This window comes from Talpa europaea, assembly GCF_964194135.1.
Source record: "Talpa europaea genome assembly, chromosome: 10".
Classification (NCBI taxonomy): Eukaryota; Metazoa; Chordata; class Mammalia; order Eulipotyphla; family Talpidae; genus Talpa; species Talpa europaea.
The window spans coordinates 68,838,535-68,866,491 of record NC_140077.1 but is presented as its reverse complement, the minus strand read 5'-3'; the positions used below and the strand labels follow the sequence as shown (position 1 = coordinate 68,866,491).

The following is a 27,957-nucleotide window of genomic DNA, read 5'->3' as shown; positions in this document are numbered from 1 at the left end:
CCGGCCGCCTGGCGCCGGCACTCGGCAAGTAGGGGCGGGTGGAGCGACTGCCGCTGCAGCCCGGTCCGGGGGCTCCGGAGGGCTTCCTGGAAGCAGTGGTGCCGCCCGTGCAGCCCGGGCAGCTGCTGCGCCCTCGCGCCAGCCCCGGGCGCTCACGTGCCGGCACGTTCTTGGCTGGGCGCTCGGCCGCCTCCGGGACCAGAGGAATGTGTAGCGCCCGCAGGGACCCCTTGCTCCTTCACGCCGCAGGGCTGTGTCTGCTCCCTAGCCCAGCCCCGTCCCCAACCCCCACGCCCCTGTTGTTACCCTCCGGGGTTTGGGGGCGTGGGAGCTTTGTGGCAGAGCCCGAGCCGCCAGGCTAGGGGGTGCAGGGCTGGGAGCGCGGATTCCATTCCTTGCGGGGTCTGTCAGCGCGCGCGGGGGAGCGGGGAGTGACGTGGGGACACCCTGGGCCACGCGCCGCGACCGGCCCCCCGCGGAGCCGCCTCCTGGCGCTCACGGTGCTCTGCGCCTTGTGCCCACTGATTGCAGGCACGGCCGGTAAGCGGAGCTCCAGCCGCCGCTCCCCCTTGGCGCGTCCTGCTGCAGCAAGAGGCATGGAGAAGGCCGCCCCAGGGGGACGCTGATCTCCGCGCCCCCCGCCCGCGCGCTCAAGCCCCCTGCGGCGCCGCCCCGCCCCCGCCATGACCGGCTCCGCCGCGGACACTCGCCGCTGCCCCCATCCCAAAGGCGCCAAAGGCACCCGGTCCCGGAGCAGCCACGCGCGGCCCGTGAGCCTGGCCACCAGCGGCGGCTCGGAGGAGGAAGACAAAGACGGCGGGGTGCTGTTTCACGTTAACAAGAGCGGCTTCCCCATCGACAGCCACACCTGGGAGCGCATGTGGATGCACGTGGCTAAGGTGCACCCCAAGGGGGGAGAAATGGTGGGCGCCATCAGAAACGCGGCCTTCTTGGCAAAGGTCAGTGGCTTCGAAGGAGAGGGGTGGGGTGCGCAGGGATGGGACTGTCTCAGCCTTTGGTAGCAAAGAGAGAGACGATTTCCATCTTCCCTATCCTGCTACAGATCCCCCTCCCTCTCCTGTCTTCCCGCCAGCCCCCACCTGGCTGCTTCCTTGAGCCTCTGTCTTCGAAGCCTTAGAAATGTGGGAAGGCGAGGTGGGCTCTCCCGAACCTGGGACTGTGTGGTGGGCCTTGGGGAGGTTTCTTTAACTCTTCAGCCAAACTCTATGGTGATCACCTCACTTCAGGCACCATCTCCTTCTGCAAAAGCAGAGGAGTCCAGTGCCGGCTCAGATGCCCGCCAACACTCCCATCTGCAGTCCTCTTTGGAATCTCTGGGTCCTGTGTATCTCCCCTGGTTAATGATTTATTAGTCTGTGAATGAATTTGCAACCAACCAGTCACACTTCTCAGCATGAATCATTTCTAGACTTTTTGCCAAATTTTTGTTTGACACTTTCACCTCTGAAACTTGCAAAAGAGCTAACTGCCTGATTTCATGGCTTCTCTAGGCTCTGAGAAAGAAAAAGAGGAGTTTTTGGCTCAAAGGGGCTCTCCAGGACACGTGACAGCCCAGAGTGAAACTCTTTACCTTGGAGAGAAGCCAGGGTGCTGGCTGGGCTTGGGGGCCCAGGACTGGTTGCGTGGAACAGGGGGAAGGAGATAGCACAGTGGTCAAAAATTCAAATGTGGTTGGCGCAGCAGAGGCTGGGGGTGTTGTGTGACAGATGGTTTCCCCTGCACCCTGGGGACACTGGGAGGGCTGAGAAGATTCCTGGGCAGGTCTGGGAATGCCAGGCCTGAGACCTGGGCGGCCATCTGGTCTGAGTCCCCAACTTCAAGCAGCTGGTGCCCTGAGCATCTGAGCATGGTGGGTCAGGAAGTTGAGTGCACCCTTGGGGGTCGTGATGAGCCTGGAAGCTTCACAGTGGTCTGGTGTAGTTTTATGACTGCTGGCTAAGGAGCTCTTCCCGCTGCCCAGCTAGAGTCTCTTGTCTGCTGTCAACCACAGTCACCCTTGCTGAGATCTCCTTGACCTTGAGAATCACCCTGGGGCGGGCTGGCAGTTCTGACTTCAGAATTTGGCCTGACTTCAGGAAGCCTTTCATTACCAAAGGAGGAGCCTGGAGCCCTTAGACCTGGCGGAGAGGGGGCTGCTGGGTACAGAGGCCTGTCCAGTGTTCCCTGCGGCCTCCCCGTGCGTTTGCTCAGCCACGCTGCTTCTGACGGTGGTTTCGTCCCTCTCCCGACCTTGAGCAGATCCCCTTTCTCTGAGGGGATCACAGAATGTGAGTTGGGTGTAGTCTCCCACCTCTCAGAAGACCCCTGGGTGTGGGGGCGCGTCTGGTCCCTGGCCTGGCCAGATTTAGTTTGGGTTGTTGAGACAGAGATCCTCTCCTTCCCCTCAAATACATTTTGAGCCTGGGCCTGGGGGTGGGTGGATCTTTCTTTCCACTCCGGCTCCCTGCTGGTTACAAGATGCTGCTCTTGGAGCACAAGACAAGAACTAGTCCTGCCTCCTGCCGGTGCTTCCTCTGGCCTGGTGACCCAGGTCGCTTGCTTAGAATCTCTGGCCTTGGTTTTCTCATGCATGAAAGGGGAAGTGTCACGTGCTCTGCCTTCCAAGGCTCAAATCCCGCCACACTGTGACCAGAAGTGCTAGGTTCCCAGTGCTGGTGGCTCTGGAGGGGCCCTGGGCAACAACCTCAGCTGGGGACCTTCTTCCATGATGAGGCTTCCTTAAAGACCAGAGGGAGCTCCTGTGTCTCTTTATGTGCCATGCTCCCTGGTTGACGTCTTGCCTTCTTTCTAGTTTGTCTCCGACAGTCCCCTGAATAAGCACATGGGGGGCACTTAACGCTGCCTGGGCTGTTTAGAACCTGGAACTACGCCCCAGAGCAGAGCCGACACTCCATTGTTGTGGCCGAAGGCCGTGTTCTTAGAGTCCCGTTTCCTCGTTGCAGCCACACCATCCTGCACTTTCTCAGCTGCCTGGAGGTCACATGAGAAATGTCAAGTCGGGGCCATCCAGCCCGAGGTGGGCATTGGCTTCTTGGCCCTAAACAAAGAACTTGACACCCCTGTCTCAATGGCAGCGTGAGGGCTGACACTCAGCCCCGACCCCATTGAGGCACGCCCCCCTCACTGATCCGGAACTCCCAAACCCTGGCCCCAGCCAGACCCTGGTGTGGGCCGCAAAAACTGGGTTTCTAGGGCCTGCTCCTCTCTGACCCTGGAGGGACCGCTCCTCACGTGGCCTGGAGGATGTTTTCCCCTCCCTCCTTTAGCCGAGTCTTGCTGAGGAATTTGTACAGAAAGAGTTGGCGGTGGGAGGATGAGTTTCAGGGAGATGAACCTTGTTTGGCGATTGAATGTGGACCCAGAACAGAAGACGTGGACAGAGGAAAGTCTCCAAAGCCTGAAAGGGGGACTGAGCTGCTTTGGCCGCTGGCCATCCTGCTGGCACTGAGGGGAAGTTCTGCCCGGAAGTGGAAAATCACATTTTCAGTGGCTTTAACTTGCATTTCTCAAATGATTAGTAAACTAGAACATTTCTCCCCAAATCTTTTTTTTCAATTTTATTTATTTATTCTTCTTTTTATTCTCCCCAAATCTTTGTTCGCTGTTTATATTTCCTCTCTTGTGAAATTTTGGTGACACGCACATAGCAGGTAGTTTACCATCTGGTGCTGAGTGTGTCCATGCTGCTGTGTGACATCACACCGTCCACCCCCAGCTGCTGCTTCTGCCCAGCTGAGACTTTGTCCCACTGAAACACTCACTTCCCTTTGCCCCCACCCCTAGTCCCTGGCACCCATCCTTCTTTCTGTCTCTGAATTTAACCTTTCTAGATACCTCATTTAAATGGAACCAGGCAGAATCTGTTCTCTTGTGACTGACTTAGTTCATGCAGCGTAATGTCCTCAGAGTTGATCCCTGCTGTAGCCTGCTTCGGAATTTCCTTCCTTTTTAAGGCTGAGTAATAATCCATTGTCTGGATGGACCATATTTCATTTATCTAGCCCTCCATCCACAATTCTTGATTTGCTTCTACTTTTTGTGGCCATTTTCTTTCTTTCTTTTTTTTAAAGATTTTATTTATTTATTTGTTTGTTTGTTTATGCATAGAAGAGCTGGGGTACAGGTCAGAGGTGCAGGGGGTGAGAGAATTCACCAGAGACAGAGTGGGGAGCAACATAGGTGGATTTACTGAAATGCACTGTTGAGTGGAACAGTGGGTAAGACAGGAGAGTTCTGCTGCGCCATGTGGGTCCTCTCCCTGGCCGGGGATCGAACCCAGGCCATAGCGGTAATAGCCTGAGATTCAACCCCTCCCCTAGGCCACCAGGGAGGCCCTTTGTGGCCATTTTCTTTTCATTAAGACCTAAAGAGTTTTCTTAGCACCATGTGAATTCTTTAGGAACGAAGGCTACTACGATGAGTGTCCGGGGGAAGTGGAAGTTTCCTCCTTCCCATTAGGGTGAGGGGTCATCTCGTGATGCCCCTGAGTGGTGTGTGCAAAGGCCTGATCACTGCAGATTCTGTTTTCCTGAAAAGCAAGTAACACACAGGTTTCCAGGGCAGACCCCTGAGAACAGTGGTTGCTGAATAACCACCCAGCAAGGTGCAGAGCACGGGTGAGCAGACCCTGAGTTGCCTGAGTTGGGACCCTTAGGCCACAGAATCCTCATAGCAGCCCGATGGTTCCAGGCAGGTGCTAGTCCAGCTCTCTCACCGGGAAGAGACTTCAGGCCAGAGGCCACGCAGCTTGCCCGGGGTCCACAGGGCAGGGACATGAACCTTGTGTCCATCCCCCTTACATCCGGCTCCCTGTCCACCATCTGTTGGGACACGGTGGCTGAGGCTGTGCTTGGAGGCTGACCCCAGGCCCAGACTGACCTGCCGCCCCAGGGGTCAGGGTGAGCTGTGGTCAGCTGATGTCACCTCTCAGCCATCTCTTCTCCCCCACCCCTGCTCCCACTCCAGCTGGTTTGGGGAATGTGACCCCAGCCCCTCAGCCTGGCTGAGGTAACCGGGCAGCTGTTTGTAAAATCCTTTGGGCGCCACCGGGCTGCCCTTCTGAGGTCCAGCTGCCGCCTGCCCCCACCCACCCTGCGGCTCTTGGGGGCTTTGTCAGGCTGTGGAGAGTTGACCTAACCCTCTGGATGGGTCCCCAGCAGGCCCTGGAATGAGCTTCTGGCCACCTCAGGGCTCTGGCCAAATGCCCCTCAGGACCCTTAGGTGGCTAGATATTCTTGGGGCCTTTCCCTATCCTTACCAGCTTCCCTGCACATGGGTACAGAGTGCAGGGTCCTGTACGTCCCCCGCTTACACCTGGCCCAGCCGGGCCTGACGAGGAGGCGGTGCGCCCTGCCCCTCCCTCTTGAAATCTCAGCTCATCCTCAGGCCGAACAGGCACAGCCTCTGTCAGTGCCTCCTCGTCCTTTGCAGTTACATCCCCTCATTGACTCATAGCTGAAATTCTGGGTAGGGAGGCAACAGAAACACAAGGACACACTTAGCACTGTGACTCGGTGTGTGTATGGGGGTGCTGGGGAGGGTCCTGTGAGTGGGTGTCCCATGGGAGCTATTTGCTCCCCAAAAGGACTCTCCAAGATGGGACTGTGATTTGAGTCCATGCATGGTAAACCCAACAGTTTGCCAAACAATGTGCATGTGTGTGCACATACTCTTACACACAGGCCCATCTAGTTACACGCGTGCACGCATGTGTGTGTGCGCGCACGCGCGCGCACAATCACACACAGAGCACCCTGGCTGGAAAGTGGCATGTGTGACCATCTCTTTGGCTGCATGGGCAGTTGCTGTGAAGTAGGGACATTCCAAAGCCAAGAGGCCCTGGAGGTGCGGAGACGCAAGAATGTCGAGAGCCCTTGTAAGTGAGCGCGGCTCAGGTGCAGGCCTGGAAGGGCCTCCGCTGCTGCCAGCCAGGCCGGGCTCCCCAGGGCCTCTTTCCCTGTTCTCCTGAGCATGGAACTAACCTGCCCTGCTCCTGCGAAACGCCTTGCACCCCAGCCTCCTCCCTCCCTGAAGCTTCAGGCCCTTGGGCTAGTGTCTCTGTTATCAACAGAGCAAGGCCACACCTTGCTTCCTAGGATGCCGCTAGGTTAGAGCCCCTGCCAGCTCTTGCTAGGGGCCCCTGGGCAGAGCTGCTGAGACTGAATTCCTGCGAGGAGGTGCTGACCTCCCCTTTCCAGACTGGCCACTGCTCCTTTCTCTTCCCAGCAGGGGCAGGAACGCGGCCCCCTCAACTCTAGACCCTGTGCATGTGGCCAGAGGAGGCTAGGAGGAGGGGGTGACTGGGCCTCTGGGAGGGTCCGAGGGAAGGTGGTTTCTAGAGTGCTGAGCAGAGGGCCTCCTCTGGGCGGGGCCCAGTGGGGACTCTCAAAGCCATGAGGTCTGGCTCAGGTCTCACAAGTGCAAACTTCCATGAAGCAAGGAGCTTTCAGTTAGGACTCGAGTCAAATGCATGCAACCTTGATCTGAATGATGGGGGCCCACACGACAACCTTGATAGGAATGATGGGGCCCCATGACAACCCTGTAAGCCTACAATTCCATCGGTGGCAGAAGGACAAGTTTTTAAACTTCTAGGTAAGGCTGGTGACCAGGCATGAGCTGTGGGCAGCCCTCCATCTGCAAGGAGAGGGCCACATCTTGGGGTGATTGTCCCTGGCCAGCAATGGAAAGCTCTTAGGACCGCAGATGGTCTGCAAGCATTTCACATCGGCTGCAGTGGGTGCCTGTGCCTGTTAACTTGGGGGCTCTCCACAAGCCGCCAGGTTTTCCTGTGCCCGTTCCTCTTGTGTGTGTATTGGGGTCTCCCTGAACATCCACTGCTTCCCCCACCATCTGGGCATTTTCACTGACTGCTCTTGTGACAAGTATGTCACCTAAACAGCTATGAGGGAGGGGGCCAGGGACAGGCCCAGCAGGGCACATGGGGCCGTGGCCGTGGGTCTCCCGAGCAGCCTCTGCTGTCTTGGGCTGGGCTGACATTCGGGCGGCTGTACCCCAGAGGAATGATGGGCCCAGTGTTCAGAAGGAGCAGGGCAAGGGCAAGTCCAGCACTGGGCAGCGGACGCATAGCCCTGGGCCCCTATGGGTCCCAGCACCTCTGGACTCTCCCCTTCACGGGCCAGGCAGAGGCTACACCTTAGCAGCAGCAGTTCCAGCGGAGAGAGCACATGGCCAGGCACGGGGGATTCAGGGCTGCGCCGGGCACCCCTGCCCAGCCACTGGGTGCTCCTCCAGCTCTCGTAGCCGTGGGGCCACTCATGGGGGCATTGCGTGCAGGGCCAGGTCATGTGGGTCCGGGTCCCAGATGGAGCAGACGCACCAGGGGTGGCATTTTAATTGGTCGTGGGGATCGCCCCACCTCAGCTGCCCTCTGCTGCCCTCGGGCAGGTCATTACTGCGGCCGGTGCACTGACATCTTGACCAGGCAGGGCCTTTGCGGTATCATCTGATCTGGGAAGCAGGGCGCATTAGTATATGGGGAAGGGGGGGACGGGGAGAAGTGGCGCCCCCACACCATGCTGCACTTCTCCAGGCCAACAGTGACTCTGTAAAGGGCACCTCAGGTGGCGCCCACATCACAGGTGAGCCCCTGCCCTGCAGCTGGGGGGGTTTCAGCAGCCAGCCTGTGAGGAGCAGCTCACAGGCCAGGCTTAGGGGCTCAGGGGACACCGCAGGATGTGGTTCCGGGTTTCCAGGAGGTGCTGAGACTGGGGGGAGACCCGTGTGCGCATCACAGACCGTGTGGATCAGCAGGGGAACAGTGGGAGACTGTCAGCAACGCCTGGCCGGGCTGGGGGCCTGGCTCAGGAAGCAGACCTGAGCAGGTCACCTGACCAGCGTGGCTGTCCACCCTCAGGAGCAGCTTGGACAATTTCCTCTGTGTCCTGCCCCATAGTGTCTCCTTGATGGAAAGATCTCTCTCTCTCCCACAGCCTTCAGTCCCCCAGGTTCCAAACTACAGGCTGCCCACGCCCATCCCGGACTGGCTGCAGGCGGTGCAGACTTACATGAAGACGCTGCAGTATCCTTCCAGCCATGGCTGCGGGCGTGACCGCGAGCCGGGGTGTCTGTCCCCGGCTGCTCAACAAAAGCTCTCTGAGGTTGGTGAGGCCGGGCCTGGAGTGTGGCCCCTGCGCCAGGGCCAAGGAGGCTGCTGTGCATGACTGCATGCCCAGATCACCCCCTTAAGCAGGGTATGGGCAGGGTGAGCAAGGAGGCACAGGGTCCCCCTTCCCTTTCTCCACCTCCTGTCCTCTCGCTTCCTCTCCTCCCTCTCCTCTTGCCTCCTAGTCGCCTGTTCCTGTCTTTCCATATTTTTTGGCTTTCACTTCGGACCACGCCTGACCGCGCTGCCTCTGGCTCATGCTGACCCAGACTGGTGACCTCACTCTCTTCTGAAGGAATGCAAGGGCTCTGGAGGGGACTCCACCCCTCTCGAGATGGAGGAGCAACTGGGGAGCCCTGGGGGTCCTGGACCTCTGTGCTACAGGCCAGAAGTTTCTTGTGGATTTCTGTGTCTTCCCCCAAGGCACTGAACCCCACCACTGACCTCACCCCCCCCACAACCCCCCCACCACACACATACACACACCCACACCACACACACACCACACCACACCACACCACACACACACCCATACCACACTCACCCCCCACGCACACATCACACCATACACACACCCATACCACACACACCCCACACACACACCCCACACACCCATACCACACACACACCCCACACACACCCATACCACACACACCACACCACACATATACCACACACACACCACACCACATATATACACACTATACACCACACACTCACACCACACACATGCACACCACACACATCAAACACCTCACACACACACCACAGCACACACATACACATACTGTACATCACACACACACTCACATCATACACACACACCACAGCACACACATACACACCACACACATACATACATACACCACACAGACCCACACACACACCACAGCCACCACACATCACACCACACCCCACACACATACACCACACGTGCTACACACACTATCTCCCCACACACACCACACCCCCCCCACACCACACCCCACACACTATTCCCACCACACCACACATACACCACACACACATACCACATTCACCATACATACCACATACACCACACACACACACACACACATACACCACACACCACACAGACACATAGGGACTGGGGTTTCCCCACAAGAATAGTATCAACAGCTCTTCTGCGTGGTGAGATTACTTAGATTGGTCGCTCAGCCCCTGTCCCAGATTATGAGCTCTTGCTGGGTGTCTTCATAGTGACATCCTGAAGTAATGTTCAGGGAAGGCGGCCGCTACGGAGGAGGCAGCTGTCCCAGCCCGAGACTGGCCATCTGGGTCCAGGGCTGACCACCATGTGAGGAGTTCTGGGAGGGCCAGAAGCATCAGCTGTCAGAGTGAGCCTGGATCCAAGAGCTCAGCCATGTTAGATGTTATGGACTTCTCACAGAACATTCCAGAAGGTGACAGTAGTTAGAACGGCTCCCACTCCTGTCTGGGAGGTGGGGTTGTCCAGCAGACGAGGGGCAGGAGCCTGGCTGGGAACGTGCTGTTGGGACATGCTGTGTCCCCCTCACTTGCTCACGCTGTGAGGCCAGCTGTGCATCCCTGGGCCAGCTCCCCAAGCTTTCAGGAGCCAATAAAGTCAGGAACTGAGATGTGAAGGCCAGGTGATTTTTTCTATTATTTTGTGCTAGTTTGTGCAGTGTGAACTAGTGTATGAGAAGGGGAGAAGTTGGAAGATTCTTTGAATATTTGCCAACGGCCCTCTCCTCCAAAGGCATCAGGATCCTTGGATGGAGTGAAATTTTCAGTGAAGTGAAAATTCACTTCACAGTATGTTATTTAGCCTTTCATTTTTCTCTTTTACTGCTAGAATTTTGTACATTGTATTCTGTAAAGGCTGGGCAAGGAGCCTGGATTATTACTATTATCACCCTTGCCTGTCATTTCCAAACTGGGGAGCTTGTTAAAATTACCAGCCTGAAGCTTCCTCTTTAGCAGCCTGAGATGGGGCGACTCTGATGAGCATCTGGGTTGAGACTGATCTGAAAACAGTCTCTTGGGGAGAGCTTGGGATCTGTGTAGAGGGGTTCCCAGGTGGCGCTGCAGGAGCCGGATCTGCATGGGGAGCCTGTGTGAGGGGGCCCATGCCTCAGGCCTCAGGTGCCCAGCCATGCTCCTCAGCAGCCACCTAGGCTCACCTGACTTCACATGTCAGCCTGGTTACAGGTTTACGGGAGTCCCCAGCATGCACTTTGCTATAAGACTTGTTTGAGCCAGAGAAGAAGTAGAAAGCAGCTCTTTAGGCCGAGAAAATTCAGAGGTGTGACCTCGGGGGTGTCTGGATTCCCACAGGGGATCTGGTGCAGGCATGCCAGGCCCCAGAAATGGGGGGGCTGGCTGATCCCGGGTTACAGGTAATGGTGTCACCATCTCAGGCTCAGTGACCAACGTCAGGTGTCAGTCTGGGCAGGACATGAAGGTGCTGCCTTCCCAGCAAGCTCTGCTGTAAGAGGTTGTGTGCTACCGAGAAACCTGCTGAGAAACCTGCTGTAGCAACCGCCCTTCCCAGCACCCGCCCTTCCCTGCACCCCTCTTCCCTGCACCCCCCCTTCCTCCACCCGCCCTTCTCTCCACCCACTTCCCTCCACCTGCCCACCATCCTTCCTTCCTCATCCATCCATCTGTCTACCCACCTACCCTACACTTCTGTGGTTCATGCATTCATCTTCCCATTCACCACCCTCCTTTCACCCCTTGCCCTCCTCTCTTCCCTCTCTCCCCCGCCCTCCCTCCCTCCCTGGCTCCTTTCTTCTACACACCAAGCATCCTCCCACCTCCACGTCCATCTGCCCCTTCTCCCTTCCATTCAGCCCCACCCTCCCTGCCTCCTTTTCTCCCCCTCCCTGCCTGCCTCCCTCCCTTTCCTCCACCCCCTTCCAACTCATCCACTCACACACCCACTAATCCACCCACCCGTCTACCCACCCAGTCACTTCTTTCTCATTTGTGTCCTGTTTGCTAGCTGGAATGTGAGGGGCTTGTCCAGGCTTAGGGGTGATGAGATGATAGAAAAATGGCCCCACCCCTCAAAGAAGTGCAGTCTAGAGACAACCAGACGGGCTTGCCGCCAGCCGGCACAGGGCAGCTTGGAAACAGCTGCTCTAAGCGCCAAGGTGCTTTGGAGCCTGAATCAGAAATGAGATTTCGGGGGCAGGGCAGCGAGGGGTCGGGCAATGGCCACCTTCAGGCTTCTGGACATCTGGAAAGCCTCCCTCACTTCCTCGCCCATCGAGAAATCCCTGCCCACCTTCCTCTGCTGCTTCTGGGACCTTTGGAGTTTTGTGTTATTTTCCCTTTACGTGCATCACACAGATATAACCACACGGGGACCCAGTTCTTTGAAATTAGGAAAATGAGACCGCTGAGCGGGTAAGTGGTGCGTGGGCTGCGGGCTGACTGCTGCTGCCCGAGCGCCGCCTCCTGGCCCATGCTGCCTGCGTCCCAGTGCTGAAGTGGCCTGTCTGGATGGGGTGCGGTGGGGCTGGGGCGGGCTCCCCATGTCCTGTGCCACGTGAGGACACGGTGGCCACGGCACTGACCTCCAGGAACGAGCTGGGGGAGGATTTAGGATTTTGGTTCTGCCAGGTGTGGGCAGCCTAGGCTCCCACCATGGGGTAAGGTGTCTGTCCCCTTTCCCTGCCTGCCCCTGCTGGCGTCCAGTGTGGAGACCAGCTTGATGATGGACATGCAGACAGACCGAGCGGAGCCAGTAGCTGTGAGTGCTGAGGCCCTTGCTGTGCTCTGTCCTGCAGGTTGATGGAAACCGCGAAGGAGATGACCCGGGAGGCCTTGCCCATCAAATGCCTGGAGGCTGTCATCCTGGGCATGTATCCTTTCCGGACATTTCTCCACATTCCCAGGGAAGCCCATGTGATACTGGGGGCCTGTGAATGCCCCGGCCCACACAGAGGATGGCTGCTGCCTCCTTGGGGAGACTGAAGCTGCTCTGGTGCCCCCTGAGGTGACCCAATGGAGCATCCCCTAGTGCCACCATCAGTGAGACCTGTTAGTGATGCCTCCGTGGGAGTGAGCTCCCGGCCAGACTCAGGACACAGGTCTCAGACTCAGGCCAGACTTAGAGAGGACTGGAGGGAGAGGTGTTGTCACCGTTTCTTGTATTCACCTGGCATTGTGGCAGGAAAGACACCCAAGAGGGTGTGGGATCCTCTAAACCCATTGCCAGGGAGAATTCTGGAGTGGACTGTGGACACCAAGCAGTGTGGAACGCCCCGACCCAGGAGCATAGAGCAGAGCAAGGGCCTGGACTCTTCATACCTCTGCTCCACTTCCCACCAACTTCCTGGCTCCTCAGCCAGGGGGCCTGTGGCCTGGGATGATGGGGCAGGCATACTCTGATGGAAGAGCAGGGATCCCCCACCCCATGTGGCACGTGGCGGGACGGAACAGAGGCCAGTGACTCAGCAGGACAGAAGCGTGCAAGGCCTGCTGCTAGGGGCCATTAGACCCTTGAGTGCTGTTTCGAGAAGCAAGAGCTTGTCCTAGAATGCTCCGCGCAGCCCAGAGGCGGGGGTGACCAGGGCGCACCCTGGCCAGGTTGCTCTGAAGCAGATTTGGGGGGTCTGTCTGCAGGGGCAGGGGCCGATCTCCAGAGCTAGTGGGACGCTATTATGGGAGGACCGTGGTGTGAAGTTCGCACGGGGGCCCCAGGACTGGGAATGGAGTTGAGGGGCTTGTTTCAAAGCGCCATCAGGGAGAAAGGATTTGCAGGACTTGAGGTCAAGTGGATGAAGGTGTCGCTGAGGAAGGAGGCAGCACATCTGAGCCTCTGGATTGGGGGACAGTGTGTGTGGCACAGGCTGGGGGTGTGTGTGAGCCAGAGACAGGACATGCTTTGCAAGACCGTAAGATGCGGGTGGAGGAGAGGTGCTGGATGCATCAGCACTACTTGGGGACCATGAATGGTCAAAGGCAATGAACCCACATTTCTGGCTTGGAAACTTGGGTGCCTGCATAGTGACGCCTGAGGCCAAGGGAGGATCAGACTTGATGGGGCTGAGATCAGACTTGGTCATGCTGATGTGGGGGCACCCAGGCAGGATGTCTGATGGGGCGTTTGGGGCGTGCACTCAGGAGGGTAGTCTGCCCTGGAGGTACAGTTGTGAGGGGAGGTGTCTGCCATTGGAGGAGTAAGAAGAGACAAAGATCAGGATGAAATTCCCCTATTTTTTAGTCTGGGGTCCCAATGAGCCCGTGAATGAAGCCAAAAAGGGGCAGTAGGGGGCAGGGAACTCCAGGAGAGAAGCAGAGCCAATGTCACCAGAGGAAGCTGCTTCAGACAGGCGGGGATGGGTGGGCGGGGCTTGTCTGTGTCTGGGCAGTATTTATGGGAAGGGGCTCTCTTCCCTGTGGGACAGGCTGGCCAGAGCTGGGACAACTTGGCCACGTTGCCCGGCTGACATGGGAACTATGGAAACTCGAGCCTTCTTGTGCCTCTCCCCACCCTGTTGTCTTCCTTGTTCCCCACAAAGGAGATGAAGCATGTGCCTGGGAGCCCAGCAGGAGGGCAGCAGATGGTGGGGTGCCCCCCTTTTCATTTCAGGACAGGCGTCACCATAGCTGTTGGGCAGAGCTTCCTGTAGCTATGATGAGGGAGGGGCATGGTGGGTGGATGTGCTGGTGATTAGTGAGGCCACATGGAGTCCTCTGTCCACTGGTGGACAGCTCTCTGCAGCCCCTACAGGGATGTGAGCCGCCTGGACAGAGTCCAGCTTTCTGTCCACTGTCCTTTTGTTTCTGCACATCTTTCATTTTCATTTTATTTTGTGTAGAAGAACTGGAGTGTAGACCAGAGGTGTGTGTGGGGCAGGGTGGTGGTGAGAAGATCCACCAGAGACAGAGTGGGGAGCAGAATAGGCAGATCCACTGAAATTCACTACTGAGGGGAACAGTGGGGAAACAGGAGAGGTCTGCTGTGCCATAGGAGTCAGCTCCCTGGCAGGGGATCGAACTCAGGCAGTCATGTGCTAGCACTGAGACTCAACTCCTAGGCCACCAACCAGGGAGGCGCCCTGCACATCTTTGAAATCCAGCATCCCTTTTGGCTTCTGGAATGACCTCAAGCTGGAATGTGGGAGTGTGGGGGGTGTGGGGACCGTACCTGTTGCCTGCTTTGGGCCTGTCCACATCGGGATGGTGGGCTCTTATGGGGTGACCTTTCAGAAAAGCACAGGGTAGGGGCAGGTGGAGAAGTGCTCCCACGGTGCCCAATTCAGGGAAGCTTGACGCTGGGACACAGACAGGTAGCCCAGCCCTGAATTCTGCAAGTGCAGCTCCTCTCTGCTTTGCTTTGCAGCATCCCTGCGGCCTGCTTCCCTCTGGGCCAGTGGAGGACTTGATGTGGGTTGTTAGTGGGTGTTTCCTGAAGGTTCTGGGGGATCAGCATTGCCTTGATGATGTTGAACCCAGCCGGTCAGGCTTCAGCTTGGGAGCCTGTGTCCACTGGCCTGTCCCATCTTGTTTTCTTATATTTGGTCTTAGCCGAGAGGTCGGGGTTCATGCAAGAAGAGTCTCCTCTTGGCTTCTTGCTTGGGTGCGTGTACTTAAAGCAGAGAGATGCTCCATCCTGGCAGCTTCTCTGGGCTCTTCTGACTCCACTGGGAGCTGAGGATGGTGAGTTATTCCAGTGACAGTTTTCTGAGCCAGGTGAGCCATATCCCCAGCAGACTGGATCTTCCAGAGCCCGGGACCCGCTGCCCTTCTGTGCTCAGCAGCCCAGGCCCCTCCTCACCCACGTCCACAACTCTTCGCCCCGTCCCATCCCTGTCCAATGCTTTAAGATGATACTGGCCTACTCAAGGGTGCCAGTCCTGCAGGTGGTGACTTGGGATAAGCTGAGAGTGCAGGCTTTCCTCCCTCGCAGCACATGTCAGCTTGGGGTTTAATTGTGGAAAACCAGTCATTCCATAAATTTACAATTTTTGCATTTTGAAAATATTTGGCTCAGCGGCACTGAGAATGTTCACATAGTTGGGTAGCCATCACCACCATCTGACTCCAGAATCATCTTCGCTACCTGAAACACCCTATCCAGGGCAATACCAACCCCTCAAAACCCTGGCACCCACTATTCCACTTTTGTCTCTGTGAATTTGATTCACAATCAAATACAGTAACCTAATGCAGGTACCTCATTAACTGGAATGATACAGTATTTGATCTTTCATGCCTGGCTCATCTCACTTGGCATGGTGTCCTCAAGATTCACCCATGTTGTAACCTGTACCAGAAGCTCCTTCCCTTTTTAGGGCCAAGCAATATTCCACAAGTCAGATGTTGCTTAGCAACATTTTGGTCCATGGTGCATACACAACAGTGGTCCCTTGTACAACCTAGGTGTGCAGTAGGCTACCACATTGAGGATCATGTAAGTCTACTCTCTGATGTTCACACAGTGACAAATTACCTACCCATTTCTCAGGAAGTATTCCCATAATTAAGCGACACATGACTGGCTATCACATTTTCTTATTCAGCTGTCCTCAGATACTTGGATTGTTTCTACCTTTGGGCTGTTGCAAGCTGTGCTACCGTGAACGTGGCACACAAGTATCTGTTTTGACTCCCAGTTTTTAATTCTTGGTATGTACCCAGAAGTAGAATTGTTGGATCATGTATAAATTCTATGTTTACTTTTTTTTGAGAAATCTCATTCTGATCGTGTTGAGTCTGCCCCAACCAGGCCTCCAGGGAAGGGCTGAGGCCTTCCTCTCATTCCCCAGCCCCACCTGCAGGCTGTCTGGCGCTGGAGGCCTCATTCAGTAAGTGTCTGTAACACTGACTCAGCGCCTCAGCAAGCCTCATTCCAGCTTCAGACAACTCACCCCAGAAAGCAAGTCAGGCTTTATGGAAAGGAATCAGAGGCTGTGACTTCACTCCCTTGCTTGTGGTTGTCTCACCTGGTGACATGCAGCAGAAGCAGCCATTTTCACAGGAGCATCTGAGACTGACCAAAGGCAGAGGACACAGCCGCCCTCAGGGCTATGGCTGGCTTCTGTCAGCTTCTTTCTCTCAGGGGTGCCTGGATCAACCCCCCACTGGGTACAGTCCTTTTACGTCTTGGGATGTGTCTTCTTACAATCAGGTCCCTTCTGTCAGCAAGTGCTTTAACCAAGTGTTAACCAAGTGCGTCCAGGTGAAAAGCGTGTGCTATGTCCAGGCTCAGGAGTCAGAGCCCTCCCTGCCTCACAGGGCACAGACGAGCACTAGCTGCCATGGAGGGCCTAAGGCAGGCAGGTAGGCGGACAGGGAGGATGTCCAGCCAGGCAGAGAAGGTTTGGGAAGGCTTCGCACCCAGGGGGGAGGAGAGAGTGGGTAGTCGTGAGGCTGTCCAGGCAGGTGCAGCTTCTGCCGAAAGCGTGAACCCATTTTTTTTTTAAAGATTTATTTTATTTATTTATGCATACAAGAGCTGGGGAGTAGGCCAGAGGTATGGGGAGTGAGAGGATTCACCATAGAAAGAGTGGGGGGCAGAACAGGTAGATTGACTGAAATACACTGCTGAGGGGAGCAGCAGGGAGAGAGGAGAGGTCTGCCGCACCCTGTGGGTTACCTCCCTGGTCAGGGAGCGAACTTATGCGTCAGTGGCTGCCAATAGCATCATAGTGTCGAGACTAACCCCTTGTGCCACCAGGGAGGCCCCCGTAGCATCCTTTATTGTGATTCTTATGAGGTCCCAAAGATCTCTGCAAGCTTGAACCCCCCTACTTGATGTTGCTGTCACTGAAGTTCTCACAAACTTACACCACGATGGGGACATATTGTGGTGTAGTATGTAGTAGCACGTTTTTAAACATTTCACAGATCAGTTTGGCCTCATAGCTTTGGGATGGAAAAGTCATTTAAATTTTCAGTTAATGTCTGACTTGGTACTTGGGGGGGCAGGGAACAAGTGCCGAGGACAGTGAGCACAGATGGGTATGACATTAGGGTTTGTCCATCCAGAACAGAGGGTTGAGACTCTGCAAAGAAGAGGAGCAGCACCCCATCGTGGTGGGCTTTTGCTAGGGGATTTGAAGCAAGTCCCAGAGAAGGAGGAAGACTGCAAACCTTTTTTATTTATTTTAAGATTATTTTTAAAAACTTATTTATGCATGCAAGAGCTGGGGTGCAGGCCAGATGTGCAGGGAGTAAGGATTCACCAGAGACAAGGTGGGGAGCAGAACAGGTGTATCCTGAAATACGCTGCTGAGGGAGCAGTGGAGAGGCAGGAGAGGTCTGCTGTGCCATGTGGGTAGCTCCTTGGTCAAAGATAGGACTCAGGCTGCTGTGGCTCGTGACAGCTTGATAACACTGAGAGTTTAAACCCCTGTGCCACTAGGGAGGCCCGAGACTGAAAACTTTAGCAGAAGAGTGACATGTACCAAACTTGGCTTAAGTTGATCATTCTGCAGGGAATGTAAATTGGAGTGGAAACAAGAAGTGGGGAAGATGGAGCCCCAGAGAGTGGAGAGCTGCATCCATCACAGATCACTGCCCACAAGCAGCCATCTTAGGCTCCTGGGTGATCACTCACCTTTCAAAAACCCTGGAGCCCCTGAAGGTCTTCAGCGGAAGAGAGATGTGGGGAGTCTCCAAAGTACTTTTTCAGAAAAGTGGAATCCAGGGGTCATCATGGCCTCATCAGGGCTGTTCTGGGTCTTTGAGAAGGGCTGGGGGCATGGCCTCTTGTTCCTCCTCCAGCTTGTGGGTTCAGTGGTTTGCTCTCTGATGCTATGCCCTGTGAGGTTGCTGGGCCCAAACTGGGGCAATGGTGAGAGGCTGGTCATTCAGTCCAAATGGGACAGTCTGTGGAAATAGCCAAGTGTTATGTCCATTGGATTGGGGACCGAGGGGAACTTGGGGTTCAGGTGCTGCAAGCAGCTTTCTGGATGGGGCCCAAGACAGCTGGATGTGCCAGGTTAACAAGGGGCGGGGCAGATGAGGAGCAGAGAGGATCTGCCTGTGCTGTTCTCTACCCTGCTGTCCAGTCTGTCCCTTGAATCTCCACTGCCTGGTCTTCCTCTGCCTTTCTTGTCTTTATGGGACATCTGCAGAGACCTCCAGTTCCTCTCTCTGCAGCCAGAACTCACCTCTGCAACGTTGTTCTGACTGCATGAAAACCGTAATAACTCGTCACCCTGGTGGGAACCAAGGGGCCAGGTGCCCTTTGTGTTCTTTCCTTCCCTCGTCTAGTTAGTTACTAAAAAAGCGGCTAAGTTTTCTCCTCTGTCCTATTTGATTCAGTTCTGGTACACACCATGAAGAAAATACTTGGTTTGGGCCTCCCTCATGGTGCAAGGGGTTAAGTGTCAGCACTATGAAGCTCTCGGTAGCCACTGCAGCATGAATTTGATCCCCGGCCAGGGAGCTGACCCACAGCAGACCTTTCCTGTCTCCCTGCTGCTCCCCTCAGCAGTGGATTTCAGTGGATCCACCTGTTCTGCTCCCCATTCTGTCTCTGGTGAATCCTCTCACCCCCTCCACCTCTGGCCTGTACCCTAGTTCTTTTTTTTTTAAAGATTTATTTATTTATGCATGCAAGAGCTGGGGTACAGGCCATAGGTGGGGGGGTGGTAAGAGAATTCACCAGAGACAGGGTGGGGAACAGAATAGGCAGATTCACTGAAATACACTGCTGAGGGGAGCAGTGGGCGAGTCAGGAAAGATCTGCTGTGCCATGTGGGTAGTTCCCTGGCTGGCTGGGGGATCGAACTTGTGCTGCAGTGGCTTCAGACAGCTTCATAGATTGCGTCTTAACCCCTTGTGCCACCAGGTAGGCCCCTATACCCCAGTTCTTGTATGCGTAAATAAATAAAACTTTAAAAGAAAATAGTGATAGCCAGTGAGTCTCCCGTAAGAGGGCTCATCTGGAAAGGGAGCCGGGGCCCTGCTCAGAGGTGGACTCTGGATCCTGGGCCGGGGTCCATGCTCCAATGTCCAGGCCTCTTACTCTTCCTTGACCCCAATTGTCTAAGATACTTAACCAACGGACAGCCTTCTGTTGAGCGATTCCCCATCAGCTTTAAAACCTACTTCTCAGGAAACTACTTTCACCACGTTGTGCTGGGGATTTACTGCAACGGCCGCTATGGCTCGCTGGGCATGAGCCGGAGGGCTGAGCTGATGGACAAGCCGCTGACCTTTCGGACTCTGAGTGACCTCATCTTTGACTTCGAGGACTCCTACAAGAAGTATCTGCACTCGGTCAAGAAGGTCAAGATCGGGCTGTACGTGCCCCACGAGCCGCACAGCTTCCAGCCCATCGAGTGGAAGCAGCTGGTCCTCAATGTCTCTAAGATGCTGAGGGCTGACATCAGGAAGGAGCTGGAGAAATACGCCAGGGACATGAGGATGAAGGTGGGTGCTGGGCGGTGATGAGGGGGTGGGGGAAAGCCTCTTGCTTCTTGCTGTGCAGGAGGGGAGAGGAGCCCAGAACCTTTGCCAGGCCGGCTGACTGGAGCCTCGTGAGGAGGCTGGGCTGGGCCGGGGCCGTGCTGTGAAGACACCAGAGCGCAGCCCATGGGGCACCAGTGTGGTGACTCCTCGTGTCTCCTCCAGATCCTGAAACCTGCAAGTGCCCACTCTCCAACTCAAGTAAGAAGCCGGGGGAAATCCCTGTCCCCCCGAAGGAGACAGGCCAGCCCTCCGAGACGGCTCGGCAGGCGAGACAAGTCGTGAGTCACATACCTTTGGGGTTGTCCTGGGCTTTGGGGGTAGACGAGGCTGGGCCCCAGAACGAGTGAGACAGAGACCTCCTTAGTCAGGGGACAGCACCCAGGGAGAGGGCCCCTGAGGTCCACCATCGCTCTTCCTGCTGCCAGCATAGACACAGGTGGAGGGAGGCCCCAAATGTAGGCAGGAAGGAGCAGGGGCTGAGAATGTGGGGACCTGTGGGTGGCACTTGCCTGCCATCTGTGTACTCTCGCCCGGGGTGGGGTGCTCCCTCAGCCCGTGGCCTGTGTGCCCAGCAGAAGTGCGGTGCCTGCTGTTGTGTGGCTTCAGCAGTGCCACAGGCACTGCTGGCTGTGCCCTTCCCCTTGCCTGGCTGGCCGAGCCCTCCCCTGCTGCAGCCGGGGCTGGCAAGTCCCCCTGGTGTCTGAGGTCCAAGGAACCACTTCAGAAGAAACAGGTTGGAGGTGCTGTGGGAAGGTGCTCCTGTTACCAGTGAGGGTTTGCAGGGGCCATCCGGGCTGTGATCAGGCTGGGAAATCACCCTTGCTCGTGACAGCAGCGTGCTGTGCGATGTGGTGCTCGCTGTGGGGACCTGGCGGTGTGGGGCCAGACTTCCAGGTTGGGCCTGGCTCTGCTGCCTGTGAGCCCTGTGGCCTGGGTAGGGCCTGGGCAAGGCTTCAGTTCCCTCCTCCGTCAAGAAGAAGAGGTGCTACCCCTGCCTGTGTCACTGGGGGCTTGTGCTGTTGTGTGGTCAACTCAGGACATGCAAGAGGCTAGTTTGGTCACTTGAGGGCCTCATTGCCACCCTGTCACCCCCAACAGGGAGGCTTGGGAGGAGCACAGAGGCCATGGCTCATGTCCAGTGTGAACAGATTTTTCGAAAATGATGAAGCCTGGCTGTAGCCCACTCGGTCCCCGAGTCCGTGCCTGCCCCCTCGTCCTTCTCCCGGCAGAACGCAAATTCCTTCGTGAAGTCCTCCTGATGGGTTGGGGCTGGGGGCTTTTTCGCAGCTGCACCAGGCGGCCTGGGGTGGTTGGACCTCAAGAGACTGGTGCCTGTGGCCTCTGAGGGTGGGTCTGTGGACGAGCAGCCTCCAGCTCCCATGGCCTTAGCAGGGAGGTCCCCCGGGGAGTTTTGCTTGGGGTAAGGCAGCCCATCAAACTCAAGACTGTGGGACAGTCAGACTAGGAGGTGCACGGGGACTCTGCGCCTGTGGTATTCTCTCTGCATGACTGAAGGCCGTTGGGTCATCTCTAAACATGCCGGGTGACATGCCGAAGCTGGATTGGCCCCACGATGGAAGTTCATCCCTTAGGGCCTTTTGGATAATCTTAGAGACTGTTCTTCCTCCTCCCCCTCCCGCAGCTGGAGCGCCTTCCAGCCACATTCCTCGCCACTTTTACACTTGTCTGAGTAATCTTTCCAGAAAGGGGGATTGCTGTCACTGGGGTGACGACAGAGTCAGCTGAGTGGGAGGGCACGCAGCCATGTCTGCACCAGCGTCAGCCATTCAGGACAGTGTCCAGAGGGGAGGAGCTCTCAGCCAAGTGGTTTCCTGAAGCTCCTGAGAGACTGGGGATGGAGGCTGAAGTCCAGGGTGACCAGACCCTCAGAGTTCTGGGACTGTCCTTTTGTGGTTCCTCCCCAGCGGCCAGGACTGCCCTGGGGGGAAGGGTCAGAAATGCAATGGGGTCCCATCACATTGCGAAGGATGCTCCCCATGAGGGGCGGGGCCTGGGCGGCAAGCTCCGGACAAAGCTCAGAGCTGTCATCCCTAGTGAAAACCATCCCCCCCCCCGTTGTCCCCACTGCAAACTGTGTATGGCTCTGGGGCCTTTCCATCTGCAGTCCAGGCTCTGGGCTAGCTGCCCATGACCTGACCCTGGGGAGCGGGATGAGTGGACATGGCTCCTGGCTGGGCTGCTGTGCTGGCGTGGGAGCCGCTCGTGCCCTTGTGTGCAGATGTGGACATTCTTCTAAGCTGAGGCAAGAGTCCCGAGAGCCCCTCCTCAGGGGTCTCCTGTCCCCGCCTCTGCTTTTCAGCATTTTCCCTCCTTGGATTCTCTTCTTTGTCTTCTGACTCTGTCAGTTCCTGGCTCTACTGGGCACTGCTCTCCTTGCTGGGGACGCTCACGTTCCATAGGTTGCTAAGCCCCACCTTTGCGGGTTAAGAATTCCTCTCATGGCTGGGCAAGAACCGGAAACGGAATTCTTGTCCTTCCTGAGGATGCTTCAGGCTGCATGAGGCCCAAGCTGAGTCTATGAGGTCACAGAGTGGCCTCGTCACATTGAAGACGCTTTGAATGTGGACTAAGAAGTCATTCTCTTTAGATATGAAATGAAAAAACATCCACAAGTGTGGCGAACATTTCCTTAGCATGGAAGATACAGGGAGGAGAAAGAGAGGGAGGGAAGGAGAGAGAGAGAGAGAGAGAGAGAGAGAGAGAGAGAGAGAGAGAGAGAGAGAACAATGAAAGAAAAAGCAAAACCCCCAAGGTGATTTGAAGTTTCTTCCCAGAAGCCCAGAAAAGGTAGTTTCCAACTCAGGGGACTACTGGCTCTGTTCCCCTTGGGATTTCATATGGACACTGTCTCAGTGGGGTGCTTGGAGAACCCCAGGTGGAGTAATGGACCTTATCAGAAGAGATGGCCTCAGGCAGCGGATCTAGGAGCCCCCAGGGCTGACTGTTGGGGACTCTCAGACAGGACCAGCTCCTAGGGTCGTCACAGGAAGGAGGGGTGAGACCAGGCCTGGAAGCTGTGCCCTGGAATCTCAAAGAGTGACCAGTGGCTCTTGGTGTCAGATCAGAGCCCCTGGGGAAAGGACTGGGGAATCTTTTTTCTTTTTTTTAAAGATTTATTTATTTATTTGTACAAGCACTGGGTACAGTCAAAAGCGCGGGAGGGTGAGAGAATTCACCAGAGCCAGAGCGGGGAACAGAACAGGAAATACACTGCTGAGGGGAGCAGCGGGTGGCAGAAGAGGTCTGCGCACCACGTGGGACCCTCGCCAGCGGCCGGGGATTGAACCGGCGCTACAGAGGCTGCAGGCAGCTTCGCAACCCAGTGCTCAACCAACCCAGCGCTCAACTGCTGCACCACCGGGGAGGCCCAGGACTGGGGAATCTTGAGGGCCGAACCTCTCTGGGCTAGGCTTGTCCCATGACCTAGAACATCAGCTGTCTGCCGTGCCTGCTGCCAGCCTCGGCGCCTGAAGTCTGGGAAGGGAAGTGTGAGGGGGAGCAGGATAGGCCTTGAATGAGGTGACAGGTATAGAGGAACCATCCCCCACCCCAGTGTTCCTCCAGCTGAGGCTGACCCAAATGGGCCACCCGTCCTAAATCTGGGCCTGACCTGATTCCTGCCAGAGGAGGCTTAAACTGGGAAATGCTTGGCCAACACCAGCCCTGCCAAGCCCTGCCAAGCCCTGCCAAGCCCTGCCCAGCCCTGCCCAGCCCTGCTCCACACTCTCCACATCTGAGGCTGCTGTTAGCTGCACCCTTACTGGCTCTGTGTCCCTTTCTAGAATCCTGAGAGCTAAGCTGGAACTGGTGGGCATGTTTGTGTGGCTGTGAGGGTGAGTGCAGGGGAACACCGGTGAGTTCTTCCTCTGCTCAAGTGGGGGTTGTGACTTCAAATGCACCAGGAGCCAGAAGCATGTGTCTGCTGGTGGCCTGTGCATCCCCACCAGCAACCCCAAACTGGACACAGAGGGGCTGTGTCCCTGAAGCATCTCACCAGGACATCCCTTCCTGTTAGAGGAAAGGAATAGATTTTGCCCCCACAGAGAGCAGGAACTGCCATTTGTCTTGGTAACCCTAAGACTTGCATCCCCACTTCAGCTCCCAACATACGGTCATCGCTTTCTGATTCTGAAGCTTCTGTGGCTTTATTGACAACGTTTAACCCAGCTGAGCTCTTCCTCACCACTGGGGCTGCCTCAGGCCTGTGACACTCATGTTCCTGAGGGCATAAGAAATTCAGTGTCTCAGGGTGTATGAAGAATCACTTGCCACCTGGTACGCAAGGGGCTTACACTCCCTGAACGGTACAAGGTTTGGGTAGCCGTGCAAGCGCTAGCAGTGCTTTCTGCAGAATACCTTCTTTGTGGCGCTGCCACCATGTTCTCCCTTCCCTCCGCTGGGTACGACCTGAAGGGAAGGGCAAAGGGCTGGAGAATCTCAAGGAGCTAATCTCTTTCCCCCATGGCCCGTTGATGTTAAATGTCGATGTCTGCCTTGTCAGCTGTCGGTCTCCATGCCTGGAGCCCGGGAAGGAAGGTGGGCGCAAGGGGCAGGATGGCTTGCATGAGGCTCTCTCTGGCAGCCTCTCAGCGTGGACTCCTGGAAGGCAGTCTCTGTGCCGGGCTTGGGGCTAGGCCGTCAGCGCTCACCCTAGCTCACCCAGCCTTTAAGTGACAGCAGATAAGGCCAGGATTATCCATTTATGTGCTGAGAGACACGTCCCCTCCTTCCTGCCACCTAGTGAGTCAAAGGAAACTTAAAGCCGTTACCAGCCTGAGTCTTTCACAAGGAAAATCCTTTGATTCTCTTTTCTTTTTGGACTGGGGAGGGGCTTGGAGACATGTATTGTTCAGTCTGAAATAATACCCCTGGATCTGATGAGTGGTTCTGGGCAAGTGCAGACCCAGCTGAATCATCACTCTGGTGGTGGTTTCTTAAAAATAACCCCCTCGCAATGTTCTAATTATAGGCAGGGGAGCACTTGAAGAGGCCTCTCACACACAATAGCTGAGCTGGCCCTGGCCTGGGGATGAGCTGGAAAGGACTAAATGGTATTTCTGGCCGGGCCCCACAGCCAGAGTGGCCTGCTGGGATAACCCACTTCTGCCCTTTGCCAGGCCAGGACATTGTGGCCACCGTTGAGGTGAAAGTGGTTCACCTTCCAGAAGTTCACCAGGAATCGCTATTTAACGCCTTTCTGCCTTTGTCTCCCCTGGGTCCTGGGTACCTGGGGAGGCAGGGCCAGGTGAGGATACAGAGGCAGACCACCCAGGTCTGTTGGAGGCCCTGAGTTATTTACTGGTGCAGAATTACATTCAGCTTTACAAGCAGGCCAGTTCCCCAAGTGGCTTTCAGAGGTAAGATAAAACCTCTCCTATACAGAAAAACCAAACAGCATTCTTCCTACATGCTAACTCTTAGAATGTTGTCATGCTAACTTGAATTCCTGGCTTAGGACTATGTTAACAATTACCCATGATAAAGGTAACATAATGAAGCCCTATCAGGCATTGAAATGTTAGTGAGAACGTGGCCACAGTGAAGTAAGAGGTTTGGGATATTCAACAGTGAGGCTTCACCAGTGAATGTACTTGGTCCCTACTCTCAACTTGTTCATTCTCTGAGGCAGGTGCAAGGGCTATGAATTGGCAGGATTCTTTAGCAGAACATACAAAGGCAACGCCATGGTATATTGAGTAGGTGCTTGGCCCTGTGAGAGGAGTCAGAAAACGCTTCATGGGAGAAGTGGCATTTGGGCTGGACCTCGCAGGGAAGACGAGAAGACCTAGGGAAGGGCATCGCGTGGTCCAGGTGCAGAGGCAGGCATGGCCCTGGTGTCCTCAGATGCTTTGTGTGGGGAGTGGGAAGGTAGGGGGCAGTTTCCATCCTATTCTAGATTCTGGGATGAATGCTGGCTCCACCAATGGCTGATCAAGCTACTTTGCTTTGAGCTGGCTCCTAATTTGCAGTGATCCGTTTTCTCCATAAAGCTGGGTAGCAGTGCTGAGCCGTGAGGTTATGGCCATGATGCAGCAGCCCATGGAAGCTCGCTCATGCAGGTGCAGGATAAGCAGAAGCTATTTATAATGGTGATTTCTCAGCCCCTGGGAGGTGTGGGGGATGTGGCAAGGTGCTAAGGAAAGGGTTAGAAAAAGCAGGCTAATATCCCCAAATTAGTGAGCTGACTTTCGAGAGTGCCAGAATGAGGGCAAAGGGTGAAGTTTTAGACACAAAGAGAAATGGGGTGCTAAGGGGCCCCAGCCAGTGATCAAAATGTCTTCTGAGGCAGTGGCAGGCCTGTGGCTGCTTGTGCAGGGACCCCAGGGGTGCCCACCTGGCAGGGCTGAGAGGTGGGGTTGTGGTCTCCGTGACCTGCCTGGGGCCTTGTGTCTCTGACGTAGGTCACAGGACTGAGGGAGAGAAAAGAGGTCCGTGACAGCAGCGCTGGACTAGTGTCTTACTGGCCAGATGTCCTACAGAAAGTCAGCATGTTCAAGGCTCAGAAGGGCAGAGGAGACTCAAGGGAAAGGTGTCAGGCCAGGAAGATGTGTGGGGAAGGTTCAGAAATGGGGCGGATGATTGGGGAGTGCGGCAAGGCCAGGAAGAACTCTCTTTCTACACCAGGAACTGCTGGATCTTCAGACGCGGTCTCAGAGCAGACGGGCACAGGTGGTTGACAACTGGCCCAGTGGTTGAGGGGGGACCATGAGAATGTGTAGGGCGAGTTTGTTGCTGGAGTCTTATCCTCACTGACGACATCCTCGGTAGAGGCCACTTCTGGTTCCACTGACATTCACACCAGGGGAAACCATTTGCTATTAGGAAATCATTCAAAGGTTTAAACCAAAATACTCTTAAACAATTATATTTTTGTTTTGGCTTTTTTTTTTTAAGAACACTTTGACAGATTCATGTGTAACCTGAAATGTCTTTGATCTTATAAAAATAGCCAAATGTGCAGCTTTCAAACCAGAACTCCTCACTTGACATACGGAACACCTCAAACTTGGTTTACAGCCTTGGTTTTATCTCTTATCAAAAAAGGGGAGAAGAGTTTCACTGAACAATGGAAAAGCTGTCGGGTAAATCTTGAGGATGCTAAGGCAGAGTTGTCACTGGGAAGTCACTTAGGAAACGTCTCGAATGAAGGCAGATGACATGCTGACGCTCTGCCCAGCTTGCAGTGCCTTCTGACTTTACAGAAGGCTTAGCTGTAGTTTTAGGATAGAAAGTACTTTAGAAGATGTATTTAGGAAGCAGACTATTTGTCATTGAACGATTTCCGACATTGACATAGCTTTTCAGGTGAATTCTAGAAGATTTCCCTTGGTTTCATACATTTGAGTCTGTGTTAACCCCGTCACAGCTAGCAGGAGTCACTTCAGGCCCCCAGGGCCCCAGCACTAGGAAGTCAGGTCCCCAGGAGAGCTGGCTCGGGTTCTCGGTCCTACTGAGCCATGAACTGTGTGACCGCTGACCCTCCTCACGGGCTTCAGAGACCAGTGTCCAGGAATCCCTTTGAACTCTACATTGAGGGCCTGTTAAAATGTTCCTAAAAACCTGTGGGTCTAAGATGACACAATGTGGGGAGGCAAGGCGGGGGGGGGGGGCATATATTGAGGTGTTAGGAAAACTCAAAGGCCCTGGAAGTCCACAGTGAGCTTTCGCCCTCCTGTCCCTTGTCCTCACCACCTTCTGTCTGTTAGGCCCGCTCTGCCTGAGAAGAAGGTGGCTGACCTCAGCACCCTGAACGAAGTGGGCTACCAGATCCGAATCTAGGCGGCCGTCCCAGCCTGCAAGAGGACGTCTATGGTGCTGCTCTCTGCACTTTACTCAGCATCTTTGGAAAGGACTGCAACCATTCACTGCGAACTTGTGAATTTTACTTTTCAGGATTCACTTGGAAATAGAATCTCAGTGGGTGGTACCAATGAGCTTGGAGGCCACTGTGTAAAGACTCATCGCCACCCCCTGGGGCTGGACCGTCCCCTCATGCCGACTAAGGACATGTTAACCGAACTTTCCTTCTTCTCCACCGACCTACTTTCTTTCGCTTTCTTTGAACATTCTGCCTCACCAGTAGTGTTCACCACGTCCTCCCTCCCACTTTGGACAGATAAGGCAACTCAGCATTAATGTCTTTTTCAGCAATAACAGAGGCAAGGGTTGGTGGTTTTTTTTTAAAGCAGTCAATATTACCTCAGCATCTTGACATCAGATATGCAAGCTTAATTTTTTTTTTTTTATATTCTATTTGTATTGTTTCCCCATTATTTCCCATGGGGATCTTCATAAAGTTTGGAATTTTTTCCTGGTGCACCTGTGATGACATTTAAAGTATTATATGCAAGTGTTTTACTCAAAAGCAC

At 55.3% G+C, this 27,957-nt stretch overlaps 1 protein-coding gene across 2 annotated transcripts; it reads left to right on the top strand.

Annotated features, from left to right (window-relative positions):
- Positions 1 to 599: 599 nt before the first annotated feature.
- Positions 600 to 27,367, top strand: VASH2 (vasohibin 2; the record flags this gene model as incomplete). 2 transcript variants are annotated; one of them, XM_084245817.1, is made up of 7 exons in its annotated part: positions 600 to 959; positions 7,974 to 8,062; positions 11,486 to 11,542; positions 11,926 to 12,000; positions 19,147 to 19,528; positions 19,730 to 19,845; positions 27,295 to 27,367. In XM_084245817.1, exons 1-7 carry the CDS (start codon positions 684 to 686, stop codon positions 27,365 to 27,367), a joined length of 1,068 nt encoding a protein of 355 aa, XP_084101943.1. In that variant the 5' UTR covers positions 600 to 683. The 2 variants fall into 2 exon arrangements, with proteins under 2 accessions (XP_084101943.1, XP_084101944.1); XM_084245818.1 differs by lacking the exons at positions 11,486 to 11,542; positions 11,926 to 12,000.
- Positions 27,368 to 27,957: the final 590 nt, after the last annotated feature.